A 25,310-nucleotide genomic window follows, 5' to 3' on the forward strand; every position below is an offset into this window, starting at 1 on the left:
TTTTAGATTAATTAATAGTGATGTAAGTGAAGGCAGAGGCAGGCACCTGGGGGCACATTTTGGAATTAGTGGTAAAAATCTAAGTTTAAAGACAAAATGTAGAGCTGTGGCGTAAAGGTAACAGGCATTTCTTATGTGCAAATTTGTCTTGTGTCTAAAACCAGGCGTACATTTTTACAAGCTGCCTCTTTGCTTTTGAGATGGTGTCTTGCTCTGTAGGCCTGTGTAACCTCAAATCTGTGGCATTGGTCCTGCCTCGGCCTCCCAAGGGTGAGGGTGGCGCTCTGCCCGTTGGTCAGCACTTACTGCCGCCTCAGCCCCTGTGAGTCCCTGTCAACCGAGCACACACACGGCAGTGCTTAAATGTTCCGATCGGTATCTGTAGTTGTAACGTTTCTTCTGACGCCTGAGGGACGCCTGCACAGGAGAATTAATTGATATTCCATGTATCTCAATTATCACTTCTAGAAAAGACAGAAGGATCTCGTTAAAAATCAAAGTCCCTTGACCTGTGAGGACATCTCGCCGCAGAGACCTCGATGTGGTCAGGAGGAAATGGATGTTGACATCGCTGGTAGTAATAGCACAGATGTAGTGCAGTTGACGATCGTTACCATAGCAACCCTGTCTGCACTGCTGCATGTTCAAGGCTTTTCTTCAAGCTCGCATCTTTCTGTGAACCACAACAAAGCTCGGATTGTTGCTCCCAAGATTTGTTTTTCATTTCACTAGTCAGAAGGCATTTCAGAGTACTCTGACGACACAATGCGTGAGAGGTTCCGCACACACACCCAATTGGTGCGTGACCAGAGCTAGGAATTAGGGTTGTAGGTTACGTGTAAATATTGTGTTACCAGATGCTCTAAGAAAAGAAGAGGCACCGATGGACACTCGTGTCACGTGCTCTACTCGACGTCGAGAGTGACGTTAGAAACACACAGGTGGATCACACTTTCCCCAGAACCTGACATTATAAAGAAAATCCGTGTGCGGGGATGTCAGGGTGTACACGCCTGCAGTCAGTAAGAATGGGATGCATGTGTGTTCGGCATGTCTTCTCTCTCCATCTTAACGCATTCCTGCGAGTAATCCGTGTCTGACTCGCAGCGAGAAATACATGGCCCCTCAGAGGAGAGGTTTTCCTCTTGCCCCCCTTCTGCGGGAAGGTGGAGCACTGCATGCTGGGAGTGAAGAGAGTGGGAGAGACCTCTAGACAAGATGGACGTGGTAGGAGACTGCAAGAACTCTGGAGGAAAGAGTGAGAACTTTCACTCTGTGCGCTGAGGGAGAAGCAGCGGACCTGTCCTGCTCTCCTGTGGACTGTACGACAGCATCCTTCACCTTTGGGAAGTGGCCCTACGGAGACAGGGGAGGTAGCTGTCCAAGGACCGGCTCTGTATGTACTTCCGGTTTTGACGTCACTTGTCCACGTGGCCTCCCCTCGTGTCAGACAGGCTCTGTATGAACTTCCGGTTTTGACATCGCTCCTCCACGGGGCTCCAGCTGTTCTCCATGCGCTGACCTCACCAACAGCCTCGTTCTAATTCTTCACCTGAGCATGTCTGTAGCAATATGTGTATTTGAGAAAGATCCTTCCATTTTGGTTTGTCATAATGTACTAACAAATAGAAATATAGAAAGAGGCGATTATAAGGGGCCCGCTGGGATGCAGCAGTCCCAAGGCTATTTCTGCCTATTTCGAGGTGCTCTGCACTGGCTGCTGTCCTGTGTGGAGGCCGAGGGGGCCACAGGGGTGAGTCCTTCTGGGCCTGTCCTGGAGCTGCCGCCTGCTGTGTGCCCTGAAAAAAGCAATCTCCTCACAGCCTCGGTTCTCTTTAGCTGTAAAAAAATAAGCTGATAGTGTCACTTTCTGGTGGAAACATGAAATGGGGATTAAATGTGCTGCATATTCGGGATAGTGTCTGAAGAGTATCGGGCTCTTAATAAGGGTTTATTTTCCTCCTCCCCACACCTCCGGCAACGCAGAGCTCATGTGATCTTGGAAGAGGAACACACCGAGCCAGGAAACTTGCTTACACATTTGCGTTAAATTCATTATTAACCTCTGTGAAGAGCTCTACCTCAGGGAGGCAGAACAGGACGTAGGTGAAATGGGCAGAACCAGGTAGAGTGGGCTGAAGGGGTAGCATGGGCCTTAGATGCCAGGGCAGCGACGTGACCCCTTTCCTGCAGCAGCGTGTGCTGCTGTGTGCTTGTCTGCAGATCTCGGCTGCTGCTGCTGCCCGCTGACGAAGGCCAGGGCGCCCAGACTCCAGTACCGGCGTGGATGATCCCTCACATGTCGCTCTTGATAACTCATGTCAAAAAAAAAAAAGAAGAAGAAGAAGAACTCTGCAAGCAGCCACGGTTTGAACACTGCACTCCCAGATGCCAAGCTCTGTCACAGCTTCATCTTGCAAATTTAAATGTTGTTTTATTTATCCAGTTTTTAAAAATGGTGGTGAAATATACAATAAAATACATTACCTTAGCCATTCCTTTACCAAATAGTTGTTGGTTTTAGTGTGTGTGTGTGTGTGAGAGAGGGGGGGGGGGGGAGAGAGAGATTTAAGTGCATTACGTAGTTTGAGGGGCCTGAAGGGGGCACCAGATCCCCTGGAACTGGAGTTCGGGGCAGTTGTGAGCCACAGTGTAGATGCCGGGAACCAAGCCCGAGCCTCCAGCCTCTCAGTAGCCACACTCACCATCTTTAAGTGTGGTTTAGCTTATTCATAACACACGCACTGCCACTGGCCACCAAGGGCTGCTCTCAGTCTGTGGGACCGCTGTCCTCATCCGACTCTAGCTCCCTATGCTGGCCTTCACCCGCTATCCACTTTTTTTAATTAAGCCAAACGTAATTTGTCAGCAAGTCTGACCTAAACAGGAAGTACATGGATTTTATTTCTTATTTACTCTCTTGGCATGTGGTCTTCTGGTATCTACACATCTCACTGCAGAGTCTACGTTACCGTGCTCCTCTTCCACTCAAAATATAAAGCAATATTTGGTCTTGTTCTACATTATTTCCAAACAAGTGAACATTTTCAAAGTGCTCAGACTATCTGACCTCTAGAAATTTGGTTAGAGATTGTAATAAAGAACCTGTAATACTTTAAATATATTTGTAATTCTTGTGGTCAAAAAAAAAAAAAAAAAAAAAGAACCTGTAATATAAGGAGAATACTACTATTAGTATTTTATCGGATTTTGATTTAGTTGTACTTAAATTTTTAAAAAATAAATTTTGGAGAAATATGAATTATTGTCACTTCCTCCCTGTTCAACATGCAGACATTTGTTAGCACCCTGCCATCAGGAAAGGCCCTTCCTCTGCGAAGTAACCGTCTCCATGGTATAACCTTAAAGACGCAGGTGCTTGGGTGCGTGCGTGCCTGTGTGTATGTGTGAGTGTGAGTGTCTGAGTGTGTGTGTGTGTGTGTGTTTCTGTTGCTGGACAGACTCAGGGCCTTCCCTGCCTGGCTACACCTCCAGCCCTCAGCTCTGTTCCTTACTGAACTCTGACCTCCCCTCCAGGCTAAGCTCCACCCACAGCTCCACACCTTCCAGTTCTGGATTTACTGGTTATACTGGATGAATTGTGCTTTTTGGCGCTCTGTAACTTCAGGCGCTTTTGATCAAATCAGTCAGCAAGCTGGCCTTTTGCCAGCCAGTCTCAAGAATCCTGTTGCCATGACTCCTCCATTGCGATTGCTTAAGGTGACAATAAGAAAACAACCAGAGCCTCCAGAGAAACCCCAAGTAGCTCCCTGTGCACTTCAGGGAGGTGTCAAGGAAGAGCAGAAGTTATCAGCTTACCTTCAACCCGCCATCTGTAGTGGGTATTTATCACTTTCCTCAAAGCAGCTCAGTGCCTCCTCTGTGTTCATCTTGTGTACGGTTGAGTTGTTGTCACTAGACTGGAGGTCCAGAGCCAGACCTTTCCATGTCTATTGTCCTCTGAAGTCCCATAAGGTGGAGAGAACCAAAAGTTGCTCACAGAGCCGGTGTCTGGATTCTGGAAACACATGCATCTGCCTCATGCTGACACAGGAGCTGACTCAGGAGCTGACACGGGTGCTGACTGACATGGCACTGACTGACATGGGCACTGACTGACACGGGAGCTGACACAGGTGCTGACTGACACAGCCCTGACACGGGAGCTGGCACAGGAGCTGACATGGGCGCTGACTGACACAGGAGCTGACTGACACGGGAGCTGACATGGAAGCTGACACAGGTGCTAACTGACATGGGAGCTGACTGACACAGAAAGTGACTGACACGGGAGCTGACACACACGCTGACACTGGAGCTGACTGACATGGGAGCTGACACAGGTGCTGGCTGATACGGGCGCTGACTGACATGGAAGCTGACATGGGTGCTGACATGGGCACTGATTGACACGGGAGCTGACACAGGAGCTGACATGGGAGCTGACACAGGCGCTGACTGACATGGGAACTGACATGGGTGCTGACATGGGCACTGATTGACACAGGAGCTGACACAAGCGCTGACAAGGCGCTGACATGGGCTCCTTTCCGTCCTTGTCCCCGCCCCCCCCCTTTGTTCTGAGACATTAAGTTCTCCAGGCAGTCACTGAACTTTCTGTGCTCCTGCCTCAGCCGCCCAATAGTGAAGACTAAATGTACTTAATTTAATTTAAAGTAGCCCTGTGGTTCCCTCCCTCAGCGTGGGGGATGGGGGGAGAGCCAGGAGGGAGGCAGAGGTGGCCAGCCAGCCAGGGAGGAGACTGGCATCTGGAAAATTCTCTCCTTGGTTCCTTAAGCATCAAAACGTCACGCCACCCTAGCTGTGCCTAAGGATGTCGTCTGTTTAACAGTGGGCATGGTGTGCAGAGCGTCCTTACAGTTTAATAACGCTTCCTGACTCGCTGGCCACAAGACGTGTGCTGGGTTCTAGAATGCCACAGCGCTACACCTTTCCCCACATTTACCGCCTTCTAATTTCCAGAAAGAGGCCACGGGAAAGCGCATTAGGACTGCTCCCTTCTGCACTATCTTCTTTTTTGGGCGGGTGGAGACTCGGGGGTCGGGGGAGGGCTTGGTTTTTCGAGACAGAGTTTCTCTGTGTAGCCTTGGCTGTCCTGGACCCACTCTGTAGAACAGGCTGGCCTCGAACTCATAACGGCTCCACGGTATCTTCTTAAAGGACACCACGTGTCCCTGCACCTGTGGCAAACATGGAAAAGGCAGTCCTAACTCTGGGGAGGAGTCTGCCGCTGGAGAGTGAAATGTGGTGCTAGGGATGCGCTTGGTAGTGGGGTGTGCTCTGGGCATGCTATAGAACCTCATCTGCACACACAAGAGTGAGTGGGGCTGGGGCTTGCTGGGATGGACGGGGCTTGCTGGGGTCGGTGTGGCGAGGTAGGACGTCCTTCTCAGGCTTGTGCAGAGGGTTGGTTTGCCTGGCTTCTTTTTTGTACTGTACTTCTTGTTTCTCCGCATCTTATTGAAATTTAATATTTAGAAAAACATTACTTCCCAAAATGTCTTATAGGATGATTTGCCTCTCCCTCTTCTGTTCGTTGAAATGGTGTTGCCCATGCTAATCGGGCTGCCCTGGGCTTCTGTGCTTAAGAATATCTCTGCTTTGCCTTGTCCTGCTCCCAAGTGTTAGCACAATGCACCTGGCTTCATTTTGTTCTGCCCATCAAAGTGATCATTTCCAGGGCAGCAAAGTGAGGCATTCACTGTTTCTCAGGCTGAGCCATGCATCGTGTGTTTTTATTTTGTGTGTTTGTAACAGGGTCTGTCTACAGAGGCTCTGGCTGTCCTGGAACTCACTATGTAGACCAGGCTGGCCTCAAGAACTCACAGAGAACTGCCTGTCTCTGCCTCCCAAGTGCTGGTTTTAAAGGCGTACACCACCCACACCTGGCTTGTATTTTTTTAAATAATTCATTTATTTTTATTTTATGTGTGTTGGTGTTTTGCCTACGTGTATGTCTGTGTGAGGGTGTTTGATCCCCTGGAACTGGAGTTACAGATGGTTGTGAGCTGCCATGTGAGTGCTGGGAACCGAACCTGGTTCCCTGCAAGAGCAGCCTGTGCTCTTAACCTCTGAACCATCTCTCCAGCCCCATACTTTTAAATCTTTATGTGTGTGTGTGTCTTAGTGTGTATATACCAGACATGTTGGGGTGCCCTTGGATCCTATAAGGGCCTTGAATCCTGTTGCTAAAATTCCTTCTCTAGGGGAGACATTAAAGGAATGTCTCTCCTTCCTCTTCCTGTCCAACAAACAGAGGCATAATCCCACCAAAGTTTACTGTGGAGAACCAGTAAGTTTAGTGCGCTTTCTTCTACAGCAGAGATGAGTGGTGTTCCTCCTTCCCCTAAAAGGCACGCTAGAAGCTTCACCTGGCAGGAATGAAGGTTTCCCTGCAGCCGCATGGATGGAACTTCCTGCACTAATCTTCTGGGCATAGCCTCAGCCTGTCTCCAAGGCTGCATGTTGTCAGGACAGAGCTGTGTACAACAGGTGGTGGGGAGCTGCTCATGCCGCTGAGGGTCTCATGATGCTTCCTCTAATAGGGACTACAAACGGTCCACAAGCCCACCTTGGAGTTTTGCAGGCTAGAACATCTGGATACCTCAAAAGGGGGTTGTTTGGCTCAAAGGATTGCCCTGTACAGCAGATCCCCTGTGGGTGCTGGAAACCAAACACCAGTTCTCTGGAAAAGCAGCAAGTGCTCTTAATCCCTGAGCCATCTCTCCAGTTGTGTGTGTGCGCGCTTGCCTGCATGTGTGTACACTCGTGCATACATTAGGGTGTGCAGGCACATACCTGTGCTCCTGCATGTAGACACCAGAGGACATCACTCATGTGCTCACTGCCTTATTGCTTTAAGACAGAGTCTCTCAGGCTGGAGCGATGGCTCAGCGGTTAGGAGCAGTGCCTGCTCTTTCAGAGGTCCTGAGTTCAATTCCCAGCAACCACATGGTGGGTCGCAGCCATCTATAATGAGATTGGTGCCCTCTTTTGGCCTGCAGGTGTACATGCACAAAATAAATAAATAAAAGTCAGGGTCTCTCACCCAAGCTGTAGCTGCTGAGCTGCACTCCTCTCAACACCAAAGTTACGTGTGCACCCGTGCCCTCCTTTTTACACGAGGCTTGTGGATTTGAACTCTTGTCCTCATGCTTGCACACTAAGCACTCTTGCCCACTGAGCCATCTCCTCGGCCCCCAATGTGTGTTTTTACCCCATTTTGTTTTGGTTTTGGTTTTTAATTATAGAAAAACAGGGGTCCATGACTGACCAGAGTTAAGGTCTATGCCCAACAAGAACAGCATGACACCTAAAAATATGGAAATGCTTCACAAATGTGTGCGTCACCCTTATGCAGGGGCCATGATAATCTTTGCTGTATTGTTCCAACTTTAGTATATGTGCTGCCAAAGGGAGCACTCTAGCCCCATTTTGTACTGTCCACACTCCGAATGCTCCATGGCCTTACATGATTAGGAGCTCCTTTCTGGACAGAGGAGGATTGCGGAGTTGGCCTTTGTTACTTGGTGAGTTCTTCTTTTCCTACCCTTAATCCTCCAGTTTCACCCCCATCGATAATAGGAGAGAAAGAAGGGTGGGGGGAGGGGTGTCTGTAAAAAGTGACTCTTAATTCCTTCTTATTTCATCTGTGCTTGTAGATGGTCTTTGCTATCCTGTGGGTTCCTTTTCTCACCCTTTATCCCCTTTGCTTCATGCCCTGTAACTAGATAGGACAGAGAGAGAGAGAGAGAGAGAGAGAGAGAGAGAGAGAGACAGAGACAGAGAGAGAGACAGAGAGAGAGACAGAGAGAGAGACAGAGAGACAGAGAGAGAGAGAGAGAACTCCCTGATTCTAATTTCTTTCTTCTTATTTCTTCTTTGAACACAACTACTAACAAACTGAAACCAATCCCCCTGAACAACCATCAACTCCGCCTCTCGGGCCCTAGCATTTATATACGCTCTGAAAAGTTCCCAGAATTCCAACTGTCACACAATTGCAGAAACTATCTGCAGCTGGCAAAACCACGCCTCTGCTACAGCACGAGGCAAATCACAGCTGCTGCAGACAGTCCCGAGCAGCCCCATATACCCACAACCTGGGATTAAAATATTTCTATGCTTTTAAGTAAACCAAAATTCCAGACTTCTCACTACAGTATTAGAATGAGAACGGCAGTACTTGAGGTTGGGCAAAACCGTGTCTGTAAGCATGGGCTGCTGGTTCTCAGTGTGCAGGAGGCTCATTTCCTCGTATGCGAACGATGCCAGGGACGGATAGAAACTAAAGGTCACTGCTGTTGTGATGAATGTGTCTTCTCGGTTCCTCAGGCCTTTGCAGTTCTTGAGAACTAAGGAAGTAGCTTCTTGCTGGGAGGGGAATCCCAGGGGAGCAGCCTGCCTCACTCCCCAACCCCCAACCGAAGGGAAGTCGGAAGCTAGCGAGACCCTCAAGCAGCTTCCCTCCATTCCTCCACACCCCTCCTAACGTGGAGGGGGAAATCTCGGGTCTTTGCCATAGATTCTAAGTCTTAGAAGTATATCGCTTAGTTTCCCCACAGTTCCTTTTCACGATGGCCGTTCCTTAGGTGCCAGACACAAAACAGTTTTTATTTTTACAATAGCAGCCAAAGCCACCGGTACCTCGGATTTTCTCGGAGGTAAATTTTGAACACTGTTTCCTTCTGAAAAGCAGGATCATCCCATTGCTTCTATAGGGAGATGCTGGAGAGTCACAGCCAGGATCTACCAATGGGTGCCGCCAACTCCTGCAACTTGAACTTGATTTTCTATGAGCCGTCCCAGGACAGCCTCCCCTGTTACGTAGCAGCAGAGAGGTATCCCTGCAGCTCCCGAGTTCACCCGGGACCTAAAGAGCAAGAAGAGGCTTGAAAGTTGCGCACAGCTTTCTAAGGGTAGGTTTAGCAAGCGGGTAGGGTTACTAAGAATCGGCACAGCACCCTGCAGGAGTCCTTGGGAGACCAGCCAGGTGCTGGTGCACGCACAGTAGGAGAGACAACGGCCTTTCCTGTTACTGATCCGATGTACGGGTCACATTCTCTTATCGCCAAGGGAAAGTGTTTTACTTTCGAGGTCTAGGCCTGTCTGAAGTGAGGCGAGGCAGAGCTGAAGCGAGGGCTGGCCTTCCACAGCGACTGCAGGGAAACCTCCCACTGTGTCCCCGGGGCCCGGCCCCTTCCCTCGGCTAGAACGGCGGAAGGCAGTGGGAGGCTGGAGGGAGCGCTGGGGGATGCACCACCCACGCCTCCCTGGCTGTCACTCTCCCCGGCGCCCGGGCCTCGCAGGTAGAGACGCCCCCTCCCGCGGTTCGCGGGGCCAGGGAGGAGGGGCTGGGCTCCGAGCGCCCGCCCCTCCATCTATCACATGGCCGGAGAGTCACAAAAACAACAGCTTTGGCCAAGCCTGTGACTTCAGGAAGGGAACCGGGGCCCTCCGCCGCCAGCCCCCCTCCCCATGGAGGACAGTTTGCTGGAATCGTTCGGGAGGCTGAGCCTCCAACAGCGGCGGCGGCAGCAGCAGCAGCAGCAGCAGCAGCAGCAGCAGCAGCAGCAGCAGCAGCAGCAGCCGCCTCCTCGGCCGCCGCCCGCGCGGGGGCCACCTCCGCGCCGCCACAGCTTTAGGAAACACCTCTACCTCCTGCGCGGCCTCCCGGGCTCGGGGAAAACCACGCTGGCCAGGTAATGACAGCGGCCTGGCGCCCACGCGCGCCCCTGCCCCGAGGCTCCGCGCGCCGCCCCTGCCCTTGCCCCGCGCGCCCCAGAGCTCCGCCGCGCGCCGGCCCGGGAGGACGGACCTCGCTCGCTCGGCACTGCGCCTTGCGCAAGCCTCAGACGCCGCCGGCCCTTCCCCGCCGCGCCCGGCCGGTGCCCGCCGGGCCCAGGCAACCTTCGTCCCTGCCCAAGCCCCGGGTCGGGGAGGCCCGCGGGGACAGCTCTTCGGGAAAAACCTGGTGGCGACTGCAGAGAAACTCGCTCCCCACCCGCTTGGCGCGCAGCGAGCTGCCACCGTGCGTCCACAGGCCCTGTCACCAGAGCGAGTTGTGGGGGGGGGGGGCGCGGGGGGTCCGGGTAGGGGGTCCGCGCGGCGCTGGCCAGGGGCCGGAGTCCGCCTTGAGATCCGATGGATCGGCTCAGCCTGCGTCCGCTTTGGCGACTGCGAAGGCGCACAGGTGCTCTAGGGAGGTGGGGGGCTGGCGGCGCCACCAACCGTACGCCACTGACAGCTTCTCCGCGGGCGCCCAAATTCATTCAGTTGCGAATTGCGTAAGCGGCCCTCCCGGTCCCCGGTCAGAGAGAACTGCGCGGGCTTGCTGCCCGCTGCACCTTGCTAGGCCCATCGCTCCAGCCTGAACGCACTCCACTCTCTGCCCTGCGCTTGGTGTTCCCGCAACGTTGGACCGTTTCTCTCCCTGCTGTGGTTGGTGATGCTGGCCTCTCCTGCCTGGCTTGCCCACCGCTACCCTTTTGCCCGACTGATTTCACTAGCCTTTTAAAACCGGTTCTGTTACCTCCCCTCGCAGCTGCCTCACCCTGCCGTAGAAGCCGCCCTTCTCAGCGCCTTGGCTCCCGTTTTCATCTCTGTGACTGCGCTTAGTTTTGCACAGGAAGATAGGGGCCATGTCTTACCCTCCATGAATGTTATCTGGCACACACTAGTACTTGCCACCTGTGAGCTTTCCATCTCATCAGATAAGGCTAGCCGTAGGACCCTGGAACCGCTGAAGAATCAAGGTGGCCCGCGGTCACATGCTGATTTCCATGGCACCAGGTAGTTGTGATAGCGGGAGGGGCCTGAGTCTTTTGGTTGTGGATGATGGGGGAACTGAGATGGCTCGTTAAGGGGCTGACATTTGTAATTCATTTGTGGAGTAGACGCCTCCAGCTAACGAAAAAAAATCGCTCCCTTTGCATGTTAAAGGGATAGGTGACTTGTGAAGGCCACACTGGCACCCTTGTCGGAGACACACTTCTGGAGGTCCTTTCTGGAGGCTCCTGGCAGGGACCAGGGGTGGGTGGTGTGGAGAGCCTCCTTGGAGCCCTGTACAGCTTGGTTATGAGTTCATGGTGGGCACATCTGTTACTGGGTGTTTCCAGGGTGCCGGATCTTGTTCAATTTCACTTCCACTTTGCCAGCCTGTAACCCCATCACACACTGAAAGTCAGAGAAGGAAGTAACTTTTGGCCATGTCATCTCTAATCGTGCTGAGAAAGGACATTAGTGTGATGAGCAGAGAATGGGAGAGAGTGGGGGAGGAGGGAGGGTCGACACTGGAAAGCCAGGGCTGGGCCCCGGAGGTCTTCCCCGGGGTCCTTTCTGTCTCTACACATCTAGGATTTTAATTTCTGCTTGACATTGGACTAGGCAGAAGACATCTTACAAGAGACCATCTCATTAGACACCTGTAGGGACAGATAGGGTGAGCCTTGGCCGAAAACGGAAGCCTGCAGTAGACCCAGCCATCTGTGCCTCTCTGTGGCCACTAAGAGGTGCTTAAGTTAGAGGGTTTAATCGGGTTCCTTCTCTTAACTTCCTGTTGTCAGACCTACAAATGATGGTCTTGGGGTCAAGTAATGTCTTCAGAGCCAAGCGGTGCCACCCATTAACTGCGATTCATGCACCTCCAAGGTGCTTCCTTTTCAGTGGTGGTGGTGTTGGGGGGGGGTGAATACCAGCTCTTTCTGCCTTAGAGGGAGTTGTGAAGATGGAAGCTGTGAAAACGCCCTCTAAAACTTTAAGGTGGCAGTGCTACAAAGTTTAGTTAGGTGTCTGATAGGCTGACCGGCAACCTCTGAGTTACACAGGGAAGCAGAGCCTGGCTGTGTAGTGGAGGAGCCACGCCCTGGACTGGGGCACCTCCATTGTGCTGGGTGTTGTCTCCTTGGGGGGCTTAGGAGCCTCGCATGCTTCCTGATGGGTTGTGGGTTTCTATAAAGCTCAGCTGGGTGCATGCAGGCCAGAGCAAGCAAGAAGGCCTGGCAACCACAGCATGGCCCCTCCCCAACTGTCTCTTGCAGAGGCACTGGGAGACTGCTTTAAAACACACTTGTGTAGAACATAGAAACTGTAAGGTTATTATGTGCTTGCTAGATTTTGAGAGTCGTTTTCTCTATATGTTTTCCACATTTCTACAATGAATGTGTATTTCTTAAATCAGACCTAATAAACATTTTTCTTTAACATTGAAGGAAGTTAGTTTTTGCAAATATGGGTTCATCTTTTCCTGCTTAACCTTTATATCTCATTTGACTAAATAACTAATAAAAATCTCTTTTAAAAATAGGATGTCTTGTCTTTCAAGTCAACATTATGTTCTAGAATCTTCACCTATGTCTTTCCATATGTCCAAGTGGCTGGGATATGGGGATCATCTTTGTGGATTCTTTAAGTTGGATTTCATCTGGTTTGAACATTTTAACTACATCCTAGTACTCCAGTTACCGCCCTCTCTACGTCCACACTGGTGTCTGCTCTCAGTTGAGCGTCATTTGGGGATAGGAGGTTACTGCAGACTATGATTCCAGTTCTGGGAACACATCCTGAGGAAATGCTTGGACAAGCATGTGGACACAGAGGAATGCTCATCTGAAATTTTTGTGTGACAGGAAAAAAAGTAAGACAACTTAAATATTAAATATAAAATACTAATTAAATAGTAAATATAAAAATAGATGGCTTATGAGTCACAGTCACTGACAGAAGCAGAAATATATATGACCTGTAAATGTATTCTTTTACACAGGCCTGAGCCTGTAGCTCAGTGATAGAGTGTTTGCCCGGCCATGTACAAAGCCCTGGAATCAATCCCCAGCACCACAGAGGCCAGCTGTGTATACCTGGTGGTGCATATCTGTGATCTCAGCACACCTGAGGTCCCAGCACACCTGTGATCCCAGCACACCTGAGGTCCCAGCACACCCACGATCCCAGCACACCTGAAGTCCCAGCACACCTGAGGTCCCAGCATACCTGTGATCCCAGCACACCTGAGGTCCCAGCACACCCAAGGTCCCAGCACACCTGAGGTCCCAGCACACCCGCGATCCCAGCACACCTGAGGTCCCAGCACACCTGAGGTCACAGCACACCTGTGATCCCAGCACACCTGAGGTCCCAGCACACCCGCGATCCCAGCACACCTGAGGTCCCAGCACACCCGCGATCCCAGCACACCTGAGGTCCTAGCACACCTGAGGTCCCAGCACACCCGTGATCCCAGCACACCTGAGGTCCCAGCACACCTGAGGTCCCAGGACACCTGAGGTCCCAGGACACCTGAGGTCCCAGCACACCCGAGATCCCAGCACACCTGTGATCCCAGCACACCTGAGGTCCCAGCACACCCGCGATCCCAGCACACCTGAGGTCCCAGCACACCCGCAATCTCAGCACACCTGAGATCCCAGCACACCCACAATCCCAGCACACCTGAGGTCCCAGCACACCTAAGGTCCCAGCACACCTAAGGTCCCCAGCACACCTGAGGTCCCAGCACACCCGCGATCCCAGCACACCTGAGGTCCTAGCACACCTGAGGTCCCAGCACACCCGCGATCCCAGCATACCTGAGGTCCCAGCACACCCACGATCCCAGCACACCTGAGGTCCCAGCACACCTGTGATCCCAGCACACCTGAGGTCCCAGCACACCTGAGGTCCCAGCACACCTGAGGTCCCAGCACACCTGAGGTCCCAGCACACTTGAGATCCCAGCACACCTGTGATCCCAGCACACCTGAGGTCCCAGCACACCTGAGGTCCCAGCACACCTGAGGTCCCAGCACACTTGTGATCCCAGCACACCTGAGGTCCCAGCACACTTGTGATCCCAGCACACCTGAGGTCCCAGCACACTTGTGATCCCAGCACACCTGAGGTCCCAGCACACCCGAGATCCCAGCACACCTGAGGTCCCAGCACACCTGTGATCCCAGCACACCTGAGGTCCCAGCACACTTGTGATCCCAGCACACCTGAGGTCCCAGCACACTTGTGATCCCAGCACACCTGAGGTCCCAGCACACCTGTGATCCCAGCACACCTGAGGTCCCAGCACACCCGAGATCCCAGCACACCTGAGGTCCCAGCACACCTGTGATCCCAGCACACCTGTGATCCCAGCACACCTGAGGTCCCAGCACACCTGTGATCCCAGCACACCCGAGATCCCAGCACACCTGAGGTCCCAGCACATCTGTGATCCCAGCACACCTGAGGTCCCAGCACACCTGTGATCCCAGCCTGGAATATGTGAGATCCTGTCTCAAAAATGAAAAATAAACTAAGAAGGCTACACACAGACACACTTTATCCATTTCATGCTCAAAGAAAGAGGACTGTCTAAAAAAGAAAACAAAACTGTGTGGGGAGATAAGGACCCACCCACAGTAGGATCATAGACTTTTCCTTCATTTCTTTTCTAATCTTCAACAACAGTTGTACATTGGCTGCCTGACTATGTCATCCTCTCAGTGAAGTCTTTCATAGGTTGACTTCCATCAGACATACACTAGGAAGCTCACGCATGCAGAGATGAACTTTGAAGGACTGTGACATTTCATCTTGACTCCTTAACACCTGGCCTTCTTCTCTATTAACTCGAGCTAACCAGACAAATACAGTCACTGTGAGGATCACAGGCAGCATAGTAAAAGCAGATGCTGTGGGGTGTGAGTGCCAGCTGTGGCCAGAGTAGTTGCTAATCCACAGTGACAGTGCCCCCTTGCTCACTGAGACTTGTACCCAATACGGCCACAGAAGGTGCCCATCTCAGAGTAACAAGCAGGAACAAATAACAAGTGACAGTTCTATCTCACAGGCAAGTGAGGGAACAGCACCCTTGTGCCCACAGCCTTCAAGGCTGAGGGAGCCTGTGCAGAAGGGGACAGCCAGTCAAGGACAGAGTCTCCTCCACATGGAGGTGGTTCTTGTCTTGGCCTTGAAGTGGGGCAAGAGTGGGCATGGGAAAGAGCCCGTTCATCTGCTGGGCTTGGCTTGACTAAACGGAGGCGTTCATAGCGGGGAATCCACTGGTTAGGAAGGCTCAGGGCTGGATCCTGGAGACAGTTAAACATTGGAGATGGGGTCCAGGAGATGGCTCAGTGGGAGAAGTGTTTGCCATGTATGCCTGAAGATCTGAGTTCAATCCCTAGGGCCCACTTAAAGGTGGAGAGAAAGAGCTGGCCCTAGGAGGTGGTCTTCTGGCCGTCATGGTGTTTGTGGTACACCATGCAGCACACACACACACACACACACACACACACACACACACACACACACAAATAAATAAAAATAAGGTTTGTAAAAAGTTGAACAAGAAAGTAGAACTAGACTTCCACTCCAGAGACGCTTTGCTCTCGACCTTGTGGTCCAGGACACCATGTGCCTGCATGCGTGCTGGTTAAATGTCTCTGTTATTTTCACCTCTTTAAAGGATATAGATCAGGCTCTTTCTCTTCTTCTTACTCTTCCTGTCTCTGTCTCTCTTTGGGGTACCCCTCCCCCTTTCCTTCTCTCCCCATGCTCATTCAATAAACTCCTCTACAACATAAAAAAATAAAAAATAAAAATAAAGCTGGGCGGGGGTGGCGCACGCCTTTAATCCCAGCACTTAGGAGGCAGAGGCAGGCAGATCCCTGTGAGTTCAAGGCCAGCCTGGTCTACAAAGCGAGTCCAGGACAGCCAAGGCTACAGAGAGACCCTGTCTCTTAAAAAAAAAAAAAAAAAACCCACCCAAAACAAAAACAAAACAGATAAGTACACATGCAGTGATTGTCACTCTATTTCTTATTTTATTTATGTTTTTTAAGGCAGGATTTCTCTGTGTAGCCCTGCTGTCCTGGACTTGCTCTGTAGACCAGGCTGGCCTCGAACTTACAGAGATCTGCCCGCCTCTGCACGCACGCACCACAGCACCAGATTTGATTTATTTAATCACCGTCCTGCAGCCTCTGAGTTTCTCTGTGTCTCTGTGTCTCTGCTTGTCTGAGTACATCACATACGTGGATCATAAGTGTCTGTCCTGTGCCTCACTTAGCACACTGTCCCGAGGTTCACGCTTGGGCCATATGTGAGAACGCCATACTTTTATGTCTGAATAAAACATTCCATTGGGTGGTTACACAACTAAAGCATCTTTGTAAAATGCAATAGGGGTCTTTCTGTTCATTTGTTCATTCTAGTAGCCTTGTTTGACAAATGAAATGTCTTCATTCTTCTGTCCGCCCCCTGGAACGTTCTCGTTTTGTCCTGTTGCCGTTTGTTTGTCTTTCACATCCTTATCTACCAGCCAGAGCCAGGTCTATCAACCGCAGTGACATCACACCATCACACGGGACGCCTAATGCACATTCAGTTAGGTTCAAAGATGGCTGTCCTTTCTCCCCATTCACATCTGCAGATCTGTCTCAGGACGTGGAAGGATGCTCTCTAATAATATGCAGTGACCAACGGGTGAGGAGAAAGGCATGCTAACAGAGTCACGGAGAACAGAGACCAGTTCATGGGTGAAGCAATGCCTCTCCTTCACAAAAGGAGACCAAAACAGGAAGCTCACCGCTTTCCACTCTTTGCATATAAAACACAGTAGCAGGCAGGTGACAGCTCAGCCCTCTGGTCATTTAGGCCACTGTGGAAAATGATTACTAGTACTTCCAATGTTTCTAAATTTCACTAACCAGGATCCTTATGTTATTTCCTCTAGAGGTTAGATAAGTGGAAACTACGTGCTATAGGCCTTTTACAAGGAGCAGGAGTTTATAGTACCATATGCGTTTGTAATCACTCACCAGAAGGCCATGTTAAGGAAGGGAGCCTCATCACCATGTTTCCTGGCACTGAGGGGCCATGGGGGAAGACCAGCTGATGGCACCATGTAGTGCTGCGCATGTGGGCTATGATTCAGGAGGAAGTAGGCCTGGATGAAGAAATGAAAGAGGAACAGCATCTTCACAGGAAAGGCTAAGGAGCTGCCTCAGAAGCTCCTGTTGCATCCATCTGACCACGCCCAAGAGTCGAACCTCTGCCATTTAAAATACTTGGGCTTAAATCTAGGGCCCTGCATACACAGCAGGCAAGCACACTCCCACAGACCTCCAACCCTGGGCCTGAGCCTGCACAGGAAGAGGCTAGTGTGAGGGCCTGCTAGGAATCTGATGAAACACTGAGTGTGGTAGAAAGCCCCTCAGGCCCCTGTTAGGGGACTAATGTAGCCTGGATTTCAAGTCTCAGGGTAAGGAAGCTACATTTTATTATTGTCAGTATTAATAATGTTGCTACCATGGAATTTCCTAGCTTTGCTGCTGCATTCCACTGGGAGATGAGATTTAGACTTTAAGTGTTGGTATTTACACTGATCATGCTGTACCGGAGGGGATGCCAGCTCCCAAGAATCTAGATCAGCTTCCATGATAGTGCGCTTATGGCTTTGCTTTCGCCCTTCTTGGTGCTTCAGTGAAATGGCCATAGATGGGCTCCTCTCCAGGGCCATTTGGATTCTAACAAATACACTGAGATGTTGTCATTTTGGGTACCTTCAAGTCATCTAGAATCTGCCTAACCCTGGGGGCCTGGGGAAAGCAGTGTGAGAAACAAATGAGCATGGGAAAGGTTCTTTGTGGCATCTTGTACATGGCTTGGGGAAAAGGCTCTTTTTGTATCAAGGTAAGAATCTGGGACGAGGGACAGGGACGTGGAGAAGGGCTCGGCACACAGAGACGAGGTGCTATCAAGATTTATTCATTTTCATTTTATGTGTTTGATTATTTTGTAGAGGAATGTTAATTCAGAACACGGCTGTTCTGGTGAGAGATCACATCCAAAGACTTTCTAAGTCTATGTGATCCAGCTGGAATACAGACACGCCTTGAATCTATCAACCATAGACAGAGACAAGCAGATCTGAGCTCAAGGCCGGCCTGGTATAGAGCAAGTATCAGGTATTGAAAAACTTAGGTCCAGGAGTGTTGGTGGTACACGCCTTTAATCCCAAACCTTGAAGGAAAAGTTAGTTTGTAGAAGGAAGCGCCCATGTTTGAAAGTGAGGTCTAACTGAGTGGCAGAAAAGGTGACGAATCGGGGCTGGAGAGATGGCTCAGTGGTTAAGAGCACTGCCTGCTCTTCCAAAGGACCTGGGTTCAATTCCCAGCACCCACATGGCAGCTCACAACTGTCTGAAACTCCAAGATCTGACACCCTCACACCAATGCACATAAATTAAAACTAAATAAAAATATTAAAAAAAAGAAAAGAAAAAGAAAAGGTGACAAATCAGAGAAGGTTTGGCAGAATAGGATATGCCCAACTCTCAGGAGAAGAGACAGGAAAGGGAAGCTACTTAAGAGACAGTTTTACAGAGAGAGGAGCAGTTTCACTAGGTCAGTAATAGAGAGATGAGTTGCAGAGAGAGAACTCAGGTGAAGATAGAAGAGGCCAGAAAATGAGAAGAAACCAGAAGCAGAGCAGATTTCTGAGTTAGTTTGATACTAACAGAGCAATTCCAGGGCCGAGAGAAAAGCCAGATTAAATCAGTCAGCTGGGAGAGGAGTTTGAGCCAGAAAAGCTGAGTTGACCCAGCCAGCCCAGAGCTCAGAAAGAACAAGTAAGGGTGAGCTCATTAAGCAGTAAGTCTCAGAGGCTGAACACATCTAGGCCTAGGCATAGGGTAGCAGGAGGAGGCAGTAAACCTCTCAGACAACAATTGAGCCAAGAGAATAAAAGTTGCTTTTACAATGCTTGCCTGCGTGCATATATTTGCACCGAATGTATGCAGTGCCCACAGAGGCCAGGAGGGGGCTCTGCATCCCCTGAGGCTGGAGTTACAGATGTTTGTGAGCTGTGGGTGCTGGGAACTGAACTTGGGTCCCCTGCAAGAGCAGATAGCGCTCTTCACTGCTGAGCCATCTCTCTAGCCCCAACCTCATGAGACCAGGGCAAGGCACATTTAGGCGATGGTGAGCTCATGGGGACTGTTCAGAGGAAAAAGCTCCTCCACCCGTGTCCCACACCATTATAGGACACCCTGTTGGACTGTGAGCTGAGGTCTTTCCGAGTTGGGGCTATAAGGAAGAGAGACTTTCTCTGCCTCTCTTTTTGATTCTCTTTTTGTAAACAGATGCCCCTGCCCCTGAAACACACTTTTTTTAAAAAACCAGAATGTGAGTTTCATGCAATGTGGTGTAAGTTCTTTGAGTCAGGAACTATATCTAAGCGTGTAACCAGGTGTGTCACACGTCTGTGATCCCTGTGCAAGAGAATTGCTATAAATTCCAGGCCATCCTGTCTCAACAAACAAACTGTATTTAACTGTATTTTCTGTCCTGTCTCTAAAAGAAGTCTTGCATCTTGTAAGAATTCACCAAAGAGCTGTTGGTAAGGCAAGGCCATGCTGGAGACAGATGCCCAGACATTAGTGAGGCTTTTGAGGAAAGATGAAAAGCAGGAGGAGATGGCGCATGCCTTTAATCCCAGCATTCGGGAGGCAGAGGCAGGCAGATCTTTATGAGTTCGAGGCCAGCCTGGTCTACACGGCGAGTCCAGGACAGCCAGGGCTACATAGAGAAACCTTGTCTTGAAAACAAACAAACCAACAAACAAAAAAAGGAGGCTGCTCATGTGAGAAGACATGGGCGAGAAGAGGACTGTGGGATACAAAGAATACACAGGGTGCAGAGCAGACTACACTACACACCTCCACACACTACCACACACCTCCACACACCACCACACACCTCCACACACCACCACACATCCACACATCACCACACACCTCCACACACCTCCACACACCACCACACACCTCCACACACCTCCACACACCACCACACACCTCCACACACCACCACACACCACCACACACCACCACACACCACCACACACCTCCACACACCACCACACACCATCACACACCTCCACACACCACCATACACCTCCACACACCACCACACACCTCCACACACCACCACACACCTCCACACACCGCCACACATCCACACATCACCACACACCTCCACACACCTCCACACACCACCACACACCACCACACACCACCACACACCACCACACACCACCACACACCTCCACACACCACCACACATCATCACACACCTCCACACACCACCAGACACCGCCACACACCACCACACACCGCCACCACCTGCCACACACCGCCACACACCGCCCACACATCCACACATCACCACACACCTCCACACACCTCCACACACCGCCACACACCACCACACACCTCCACACACCACCACACACCACCACACACCACCACACACCACCACACACCGCTCACACACCACCACACAGCAGCACACACCGCCACACACCACCAGACACCGCCACACACCACCACACACGCCACACACCACACACACCGCCACACACCACCACACACCGCCACACACCGCCACACAGCACAACCACACCGCCACACAACCGCCACACACCACAAACCCACCACCACACACCACCACACACCGCCACACACCGCCACACACCACCACACACCAGCACACACCGCCACACACCGCCACACACCAGCACACACAGCACACCCCGCCACCACACCCACCACACACCAGCACACACCGCCACACCCCAACAGACACCGCCCCACAACCCACACACACCGCCACACACCAACCACACACCGCCACACACCGCCCCACACCGCCACACACCGCCCACACACCCACACACACCAGCACCACACCGCCACACACCACCAGACACCGCACACACCACCACACACCGCCACACACCACCACACACCGCCACACACCGCCACACACCACCACACACCGCCACCACACCGCCACACACCGCCACAGGACCCGCCACACACCACCCACACACCGCCACACACCACCACACACCACCACACACCGCCACACACCGCCACACACCGCCACACACCAGCACACACCGCCACCACACCACCATACACCGCCACACACCACCACACAGCCACAGCACCACACACCCACCACACGCACCACACCTCCACACACCTCCACACACCTCCACACACCACCACACACCACCACACACCACCACACACCACCACACACCTCCACACACCACCACACACCACCACACACCTCCACACACCTCCACACACCTCCACACACCACCACACACCACCACACACCTCCACACACCACCACACACCACCACACACCACCACACACCACACACCACCACACACCTCCACACCTCCACAGACCTCCACACACCACCACACACCTCCACACACCTCCACACACCACCACACACCACCACACACCCCACACACCACCACACACCACCACACACCTCCACACACCTCCACACACCTCCACACACCATCACACACCTCCACACACCACCATACACCTCCACACACCACCACACATCCACACATCACCACACACCTCCACACACCTCCACACACCTCCACACACCACCACACACCTCCACACACCACCACACACCTCCACACACCACCACACACCACCACACACCTCCACACACCACCACACACCACCACACACCTCCACACACCTCCACACACCTCCACACACCACCACACACCACCACACACCTCCACACACCACCACACACCACCACACACCACCACACACCCCCACACACCCACACCCTCCACAGACCTCCACACCTCCACACACCTCCACACACCCACACACTCCACACACCACCACACACCTCCACACACCCACACACCACACACATCCACACACCACCACACACCTCCACACACCATCACACACCTCCACACACCATCACACACCTCCACACACCACCACACACCTCCACACACCACCACACACCACCACACTCCACCACACCTCCACACACCTCCACACACCTCCACACACCCCACACCCCACCACACACCTCCACACACCACCACACCCCACCACACACTCCACACCTCCACACACCTCCACACACCTCCACACACCTCCACACACCACCACACACCTCCACACACCATCACACACCACCACACACCTCCACACACCACCACACACCACCACACACCTCCACACACCTCCACACACCTCCACACACCACCACACACCCACCACACACCACCACACACCTCCACACACCACCACACACCTCCACACACCACCACACACCCTCCACACACCACCACACACCTCCACACACCACCACACACCTCCACACACCACCACACACCACCACACACCACCACACACCTCCACACACCTCCACACACCTCCACACACCTCCACACACCACCACACACCTCCACACACCACCACATACCTCCACACACCATCACACACCTCCACACACCATCACACACCTCCACACACCACCACACACCTCCACACACCACCACATACCTCCACACACCACCACACACCTCCACACACCATCACACACCTCCACACACCATCACACACCTCCACACACCACCACACACCTCCACACACCACCACACACCTCCACACACCATCACACACCTCCACACACCTCCACACACCTCCACACACCTCCACACACCTCCACACACCACCACATACCTCCACACACCTCCACAGACCTTCACACACCACCACACACCTCCACATGCCATTCAATGCAGAGAGCTGTTTTTTAAACCTATGAAAACATTTGATATGACAGCCCCTTTCTTTTATGTTTAAATTAAAAATAGATTTAAAAAGTAGAACCAAAGGTATGCTGCTCCCGCCTGTAGTCAGCAGCTAAGTGAGGACCTACAGTGACTACCTGCCTGGATCACTGCCCTCTGGGCCTGGGCCTGACCTATGACATTTGGCGAAAATAGGGGCAAAAACTGAAAGTCTTGGCTTTAGTTCCTGGTTCCTTCCCTCAGTACTGAGAACAAGTAGACATGATTGACAACAGACCACAGGGGCAGGGAGCAGGTTCCATGCTAGGCAGATGGTGGCCTGTCCACATGTCAGATAACAAAAGGCGTTTAACTAGAGGTAAGTGGGCCCACGCTGCCAGATGATGGCATGCGGGGGTCTGCTGTTGGATTTCAGAAACATGGCCGACTTCGGGAGTGAGAGATACAGTGAACCAGAGGCCAGACTAGAGTCTCCACGGCCATTGTGGCCCCGCTGAAGTGGTAGAGGTTTCCTGGGAAGCAGAAGGCTGATTGTCTAATGATGTCATGAGAAACAGTGAGAGGTACAGTGGAGACTGAAGCTCATCTCCCAAGGTCAGGGCTCAGCCCTAATGTGGGGGCTGGCAAAACCAGACCTCAGGAAGCTGGCCGTGCGCTATACAGCCAGGGCTCTTCCCTGCTCTCAAGTTGCTGGGAGCTGTGTAGAATACTCCTTTCTCCCAGGCCTCTTTGGAAGCTGACCTTGGGAACGGTATCACACCGCTTGGGACCCCATGAAAAGAGTTTGCATAGGGGCTGGAGAGATGGCTCAGCGATTAAGAGCACTGCCTGCTCTTCCAAAGGACCCGGGTTCAATTCTCAGCACCCACATGGCAGCTCACAACTGTCTGTAACTCCAAGATCGGACACCCTCACACCAACGCACATAAATTAAAAATTAAATAAAAAATATTAAAAGAAAAGAGTTTGCATAGTTATAGGCTAAGGAGCATTGCATTCAAGAGCCATTCCTTGGGGCTAGGGAGATGTCAGTGGCTGCACTTCCAGAGGACCCGGGTTTAATTCCCAGTGCCCACATGGAGGCTCAAAACCATCTGTAACTCCAGCTCCAAGGTTTCTGATACCCACACAGACACATATGCAGGGAAAACAGCAATGAACATAAAATAAATTATATGTTAAGAAAACAAAAAGCCACCCGCATTCTCCAAGGGTTCGTTACCTCCTGAGCGCCTGGCTTCCATTCTAGAGGCCGAGTGGCAGACATGACACAATTCAGAAGCTGTGCCTGTGGGAAACATGACCCTGTTCTACAGGAGGAAGGCAACATTAGAAAGCATCTCTCGTACCCTGCCACACACACCCCACACAAACAAAACACCCGAAGCCCTTCCAGGGCCACTGCTCTCGGACTGTGTACCCCAGGACCACCCTAAATGTGCACAAAAGATGGGCATGGTGAAGGCCACTGGAGTGTGTGCATGACAGACATCATTGCAAGCATCCTAAGTGCATGGGAGGAAGGTCAAGGCTGTGTTTTATCTCACAGCATCTGGACCTAGCAGTTTAGGATGGGACACACGAATAGATCTGAGCTACATGATACCCCTGCACCTTCCCACACAAATTCCAGGCAGTGCTCGGGGCGCTGAAGCAAGAGTGAAGAGAAAGATCCTGCCCGGGCACACGTAACATGCTAGAGGTGGGGAAACACGCTGTACAACGTCATACGAGGAAAGTGCTCGGGGAGCAAGAGTAAAAGCACAGAGAGGAGTCTGGGAGCTTCAGGGTTAAAGTGTGCAGCTGGCTGCACTGAGCCACAGAACAAACATGCCATGGTGTTGATGGACAGAGGCCTGGGTGGAGGTCTGCAAGGTCACACTGCCTTGCCCTGCCAGCCTCTGTGTCTAACTCTGTTTACGTTGCAAGATTCTCTGGTGCAAAGAGAAGAGAGAAGTGATAGCTCTGAAGTAAGAAGGCCATGGGGCTGAAAAGCAGGCTAGAAAGGAAAAGGACCGTGTGTGTGTGTATGTGTGTGTGTGTGTGTATGTGTGTGTGTGTATGCACGCGCATGTGTTGGGGTGGGCTGGGGTGCAGCAAGCGTGTGTGTATGTTTTAAAGTTTCTGAGGTTAAACTCTGGAGCTGTAAAGTTCTTCGGAGGCACAGGTTATCAGAGCCACAATTCAGAAACCCATACGGGAACACACAGGAACAAATGCGAGTGACTATGAGTGTGGAGGGCCTGGCAGAGGCTGGGCAGCGCCTGTGACATGTGACGTCTCTGAGATGAAGACTCAGGAGTGATGGCCAGGACAGGTGGTAAAACACCTCCTGAGAAGACTGGCAAATGCTATCATGGCTGGGTGTGTGTGCAGGGTGTGCTTAAAAGCTGTAGTTTCAAGCTTGCCTCTTCCTGTGGTGTAGAACAAAGATGTGAAGCCAGACAGAGGTGCTGGGGTACCCCTTAAGAATGGTGGCTGCACAGGAGTAGGCAAGATGGCACCGGAGAAATGTGACCTACATTCAGTGGTAGATGTGTAAGAACATCATTATTGATGCTGGAGATGGCTCAGAGGTTAAGAGCACTGACCGCTTTTGAAGAGGACCTGGATTCATTCCCAGCACCCACAAGGC

The 25,310-nt window shown here is 51.8% G+C and overlaps 1 protein-coding gene and 1 non-coding gene across 2 annotated transcripts in view; one reads left to right on the forward strand and one right to left on the reverse strand.

Annotated features, from left to right (window-relative positions):
* Positions 1-7,336: 7,336 nt before the first annotated feature.
* LOC127204073 (U6 spliceosomal RNA) lies at positions 7,337-7,443 on the reverse strand. The gene has a single exon (XR_007832429.1). It is a non-coding gene; the product is annotated as a U6 spliceosomal RNA (small nuclear RNA).
* Positions 7,444-9,247: 1,804 nt separating this feature from the next.
* The window catches only part of N4bp2l1 (NEDD4 binding protein 2 like 1), a 28,198-nt gene continuing 12,135 nt past the window's right edge, over positions 9,248-25,310 (forward strand). The window contains exon 1 of the mRNA XM_051162836.1: positions 9,248-9,722. Coding sequence (XP_051018793.1) covers positions 9,499-9,722 — 224 coding nt within the window. The 5' untranslated portion in view covers positions 9,248-9,498. The remainder of the gene's footprint in view (positions 9,723-25,310) is intronic.

This window comes from Acomys russatus, chromosome 19, assembly GCF_903995435.1.
Source record: "Acomys russatus chromosome 19, mAcoRus1.1, whole genome shotgun sequence".
NCBI classification, from domain to species: domain Eukaryota; kingdom Metazoa; phylum Chordata; class Mammalia; order Rodentia; family Muridae; genus Acomys; species Acomys russatus.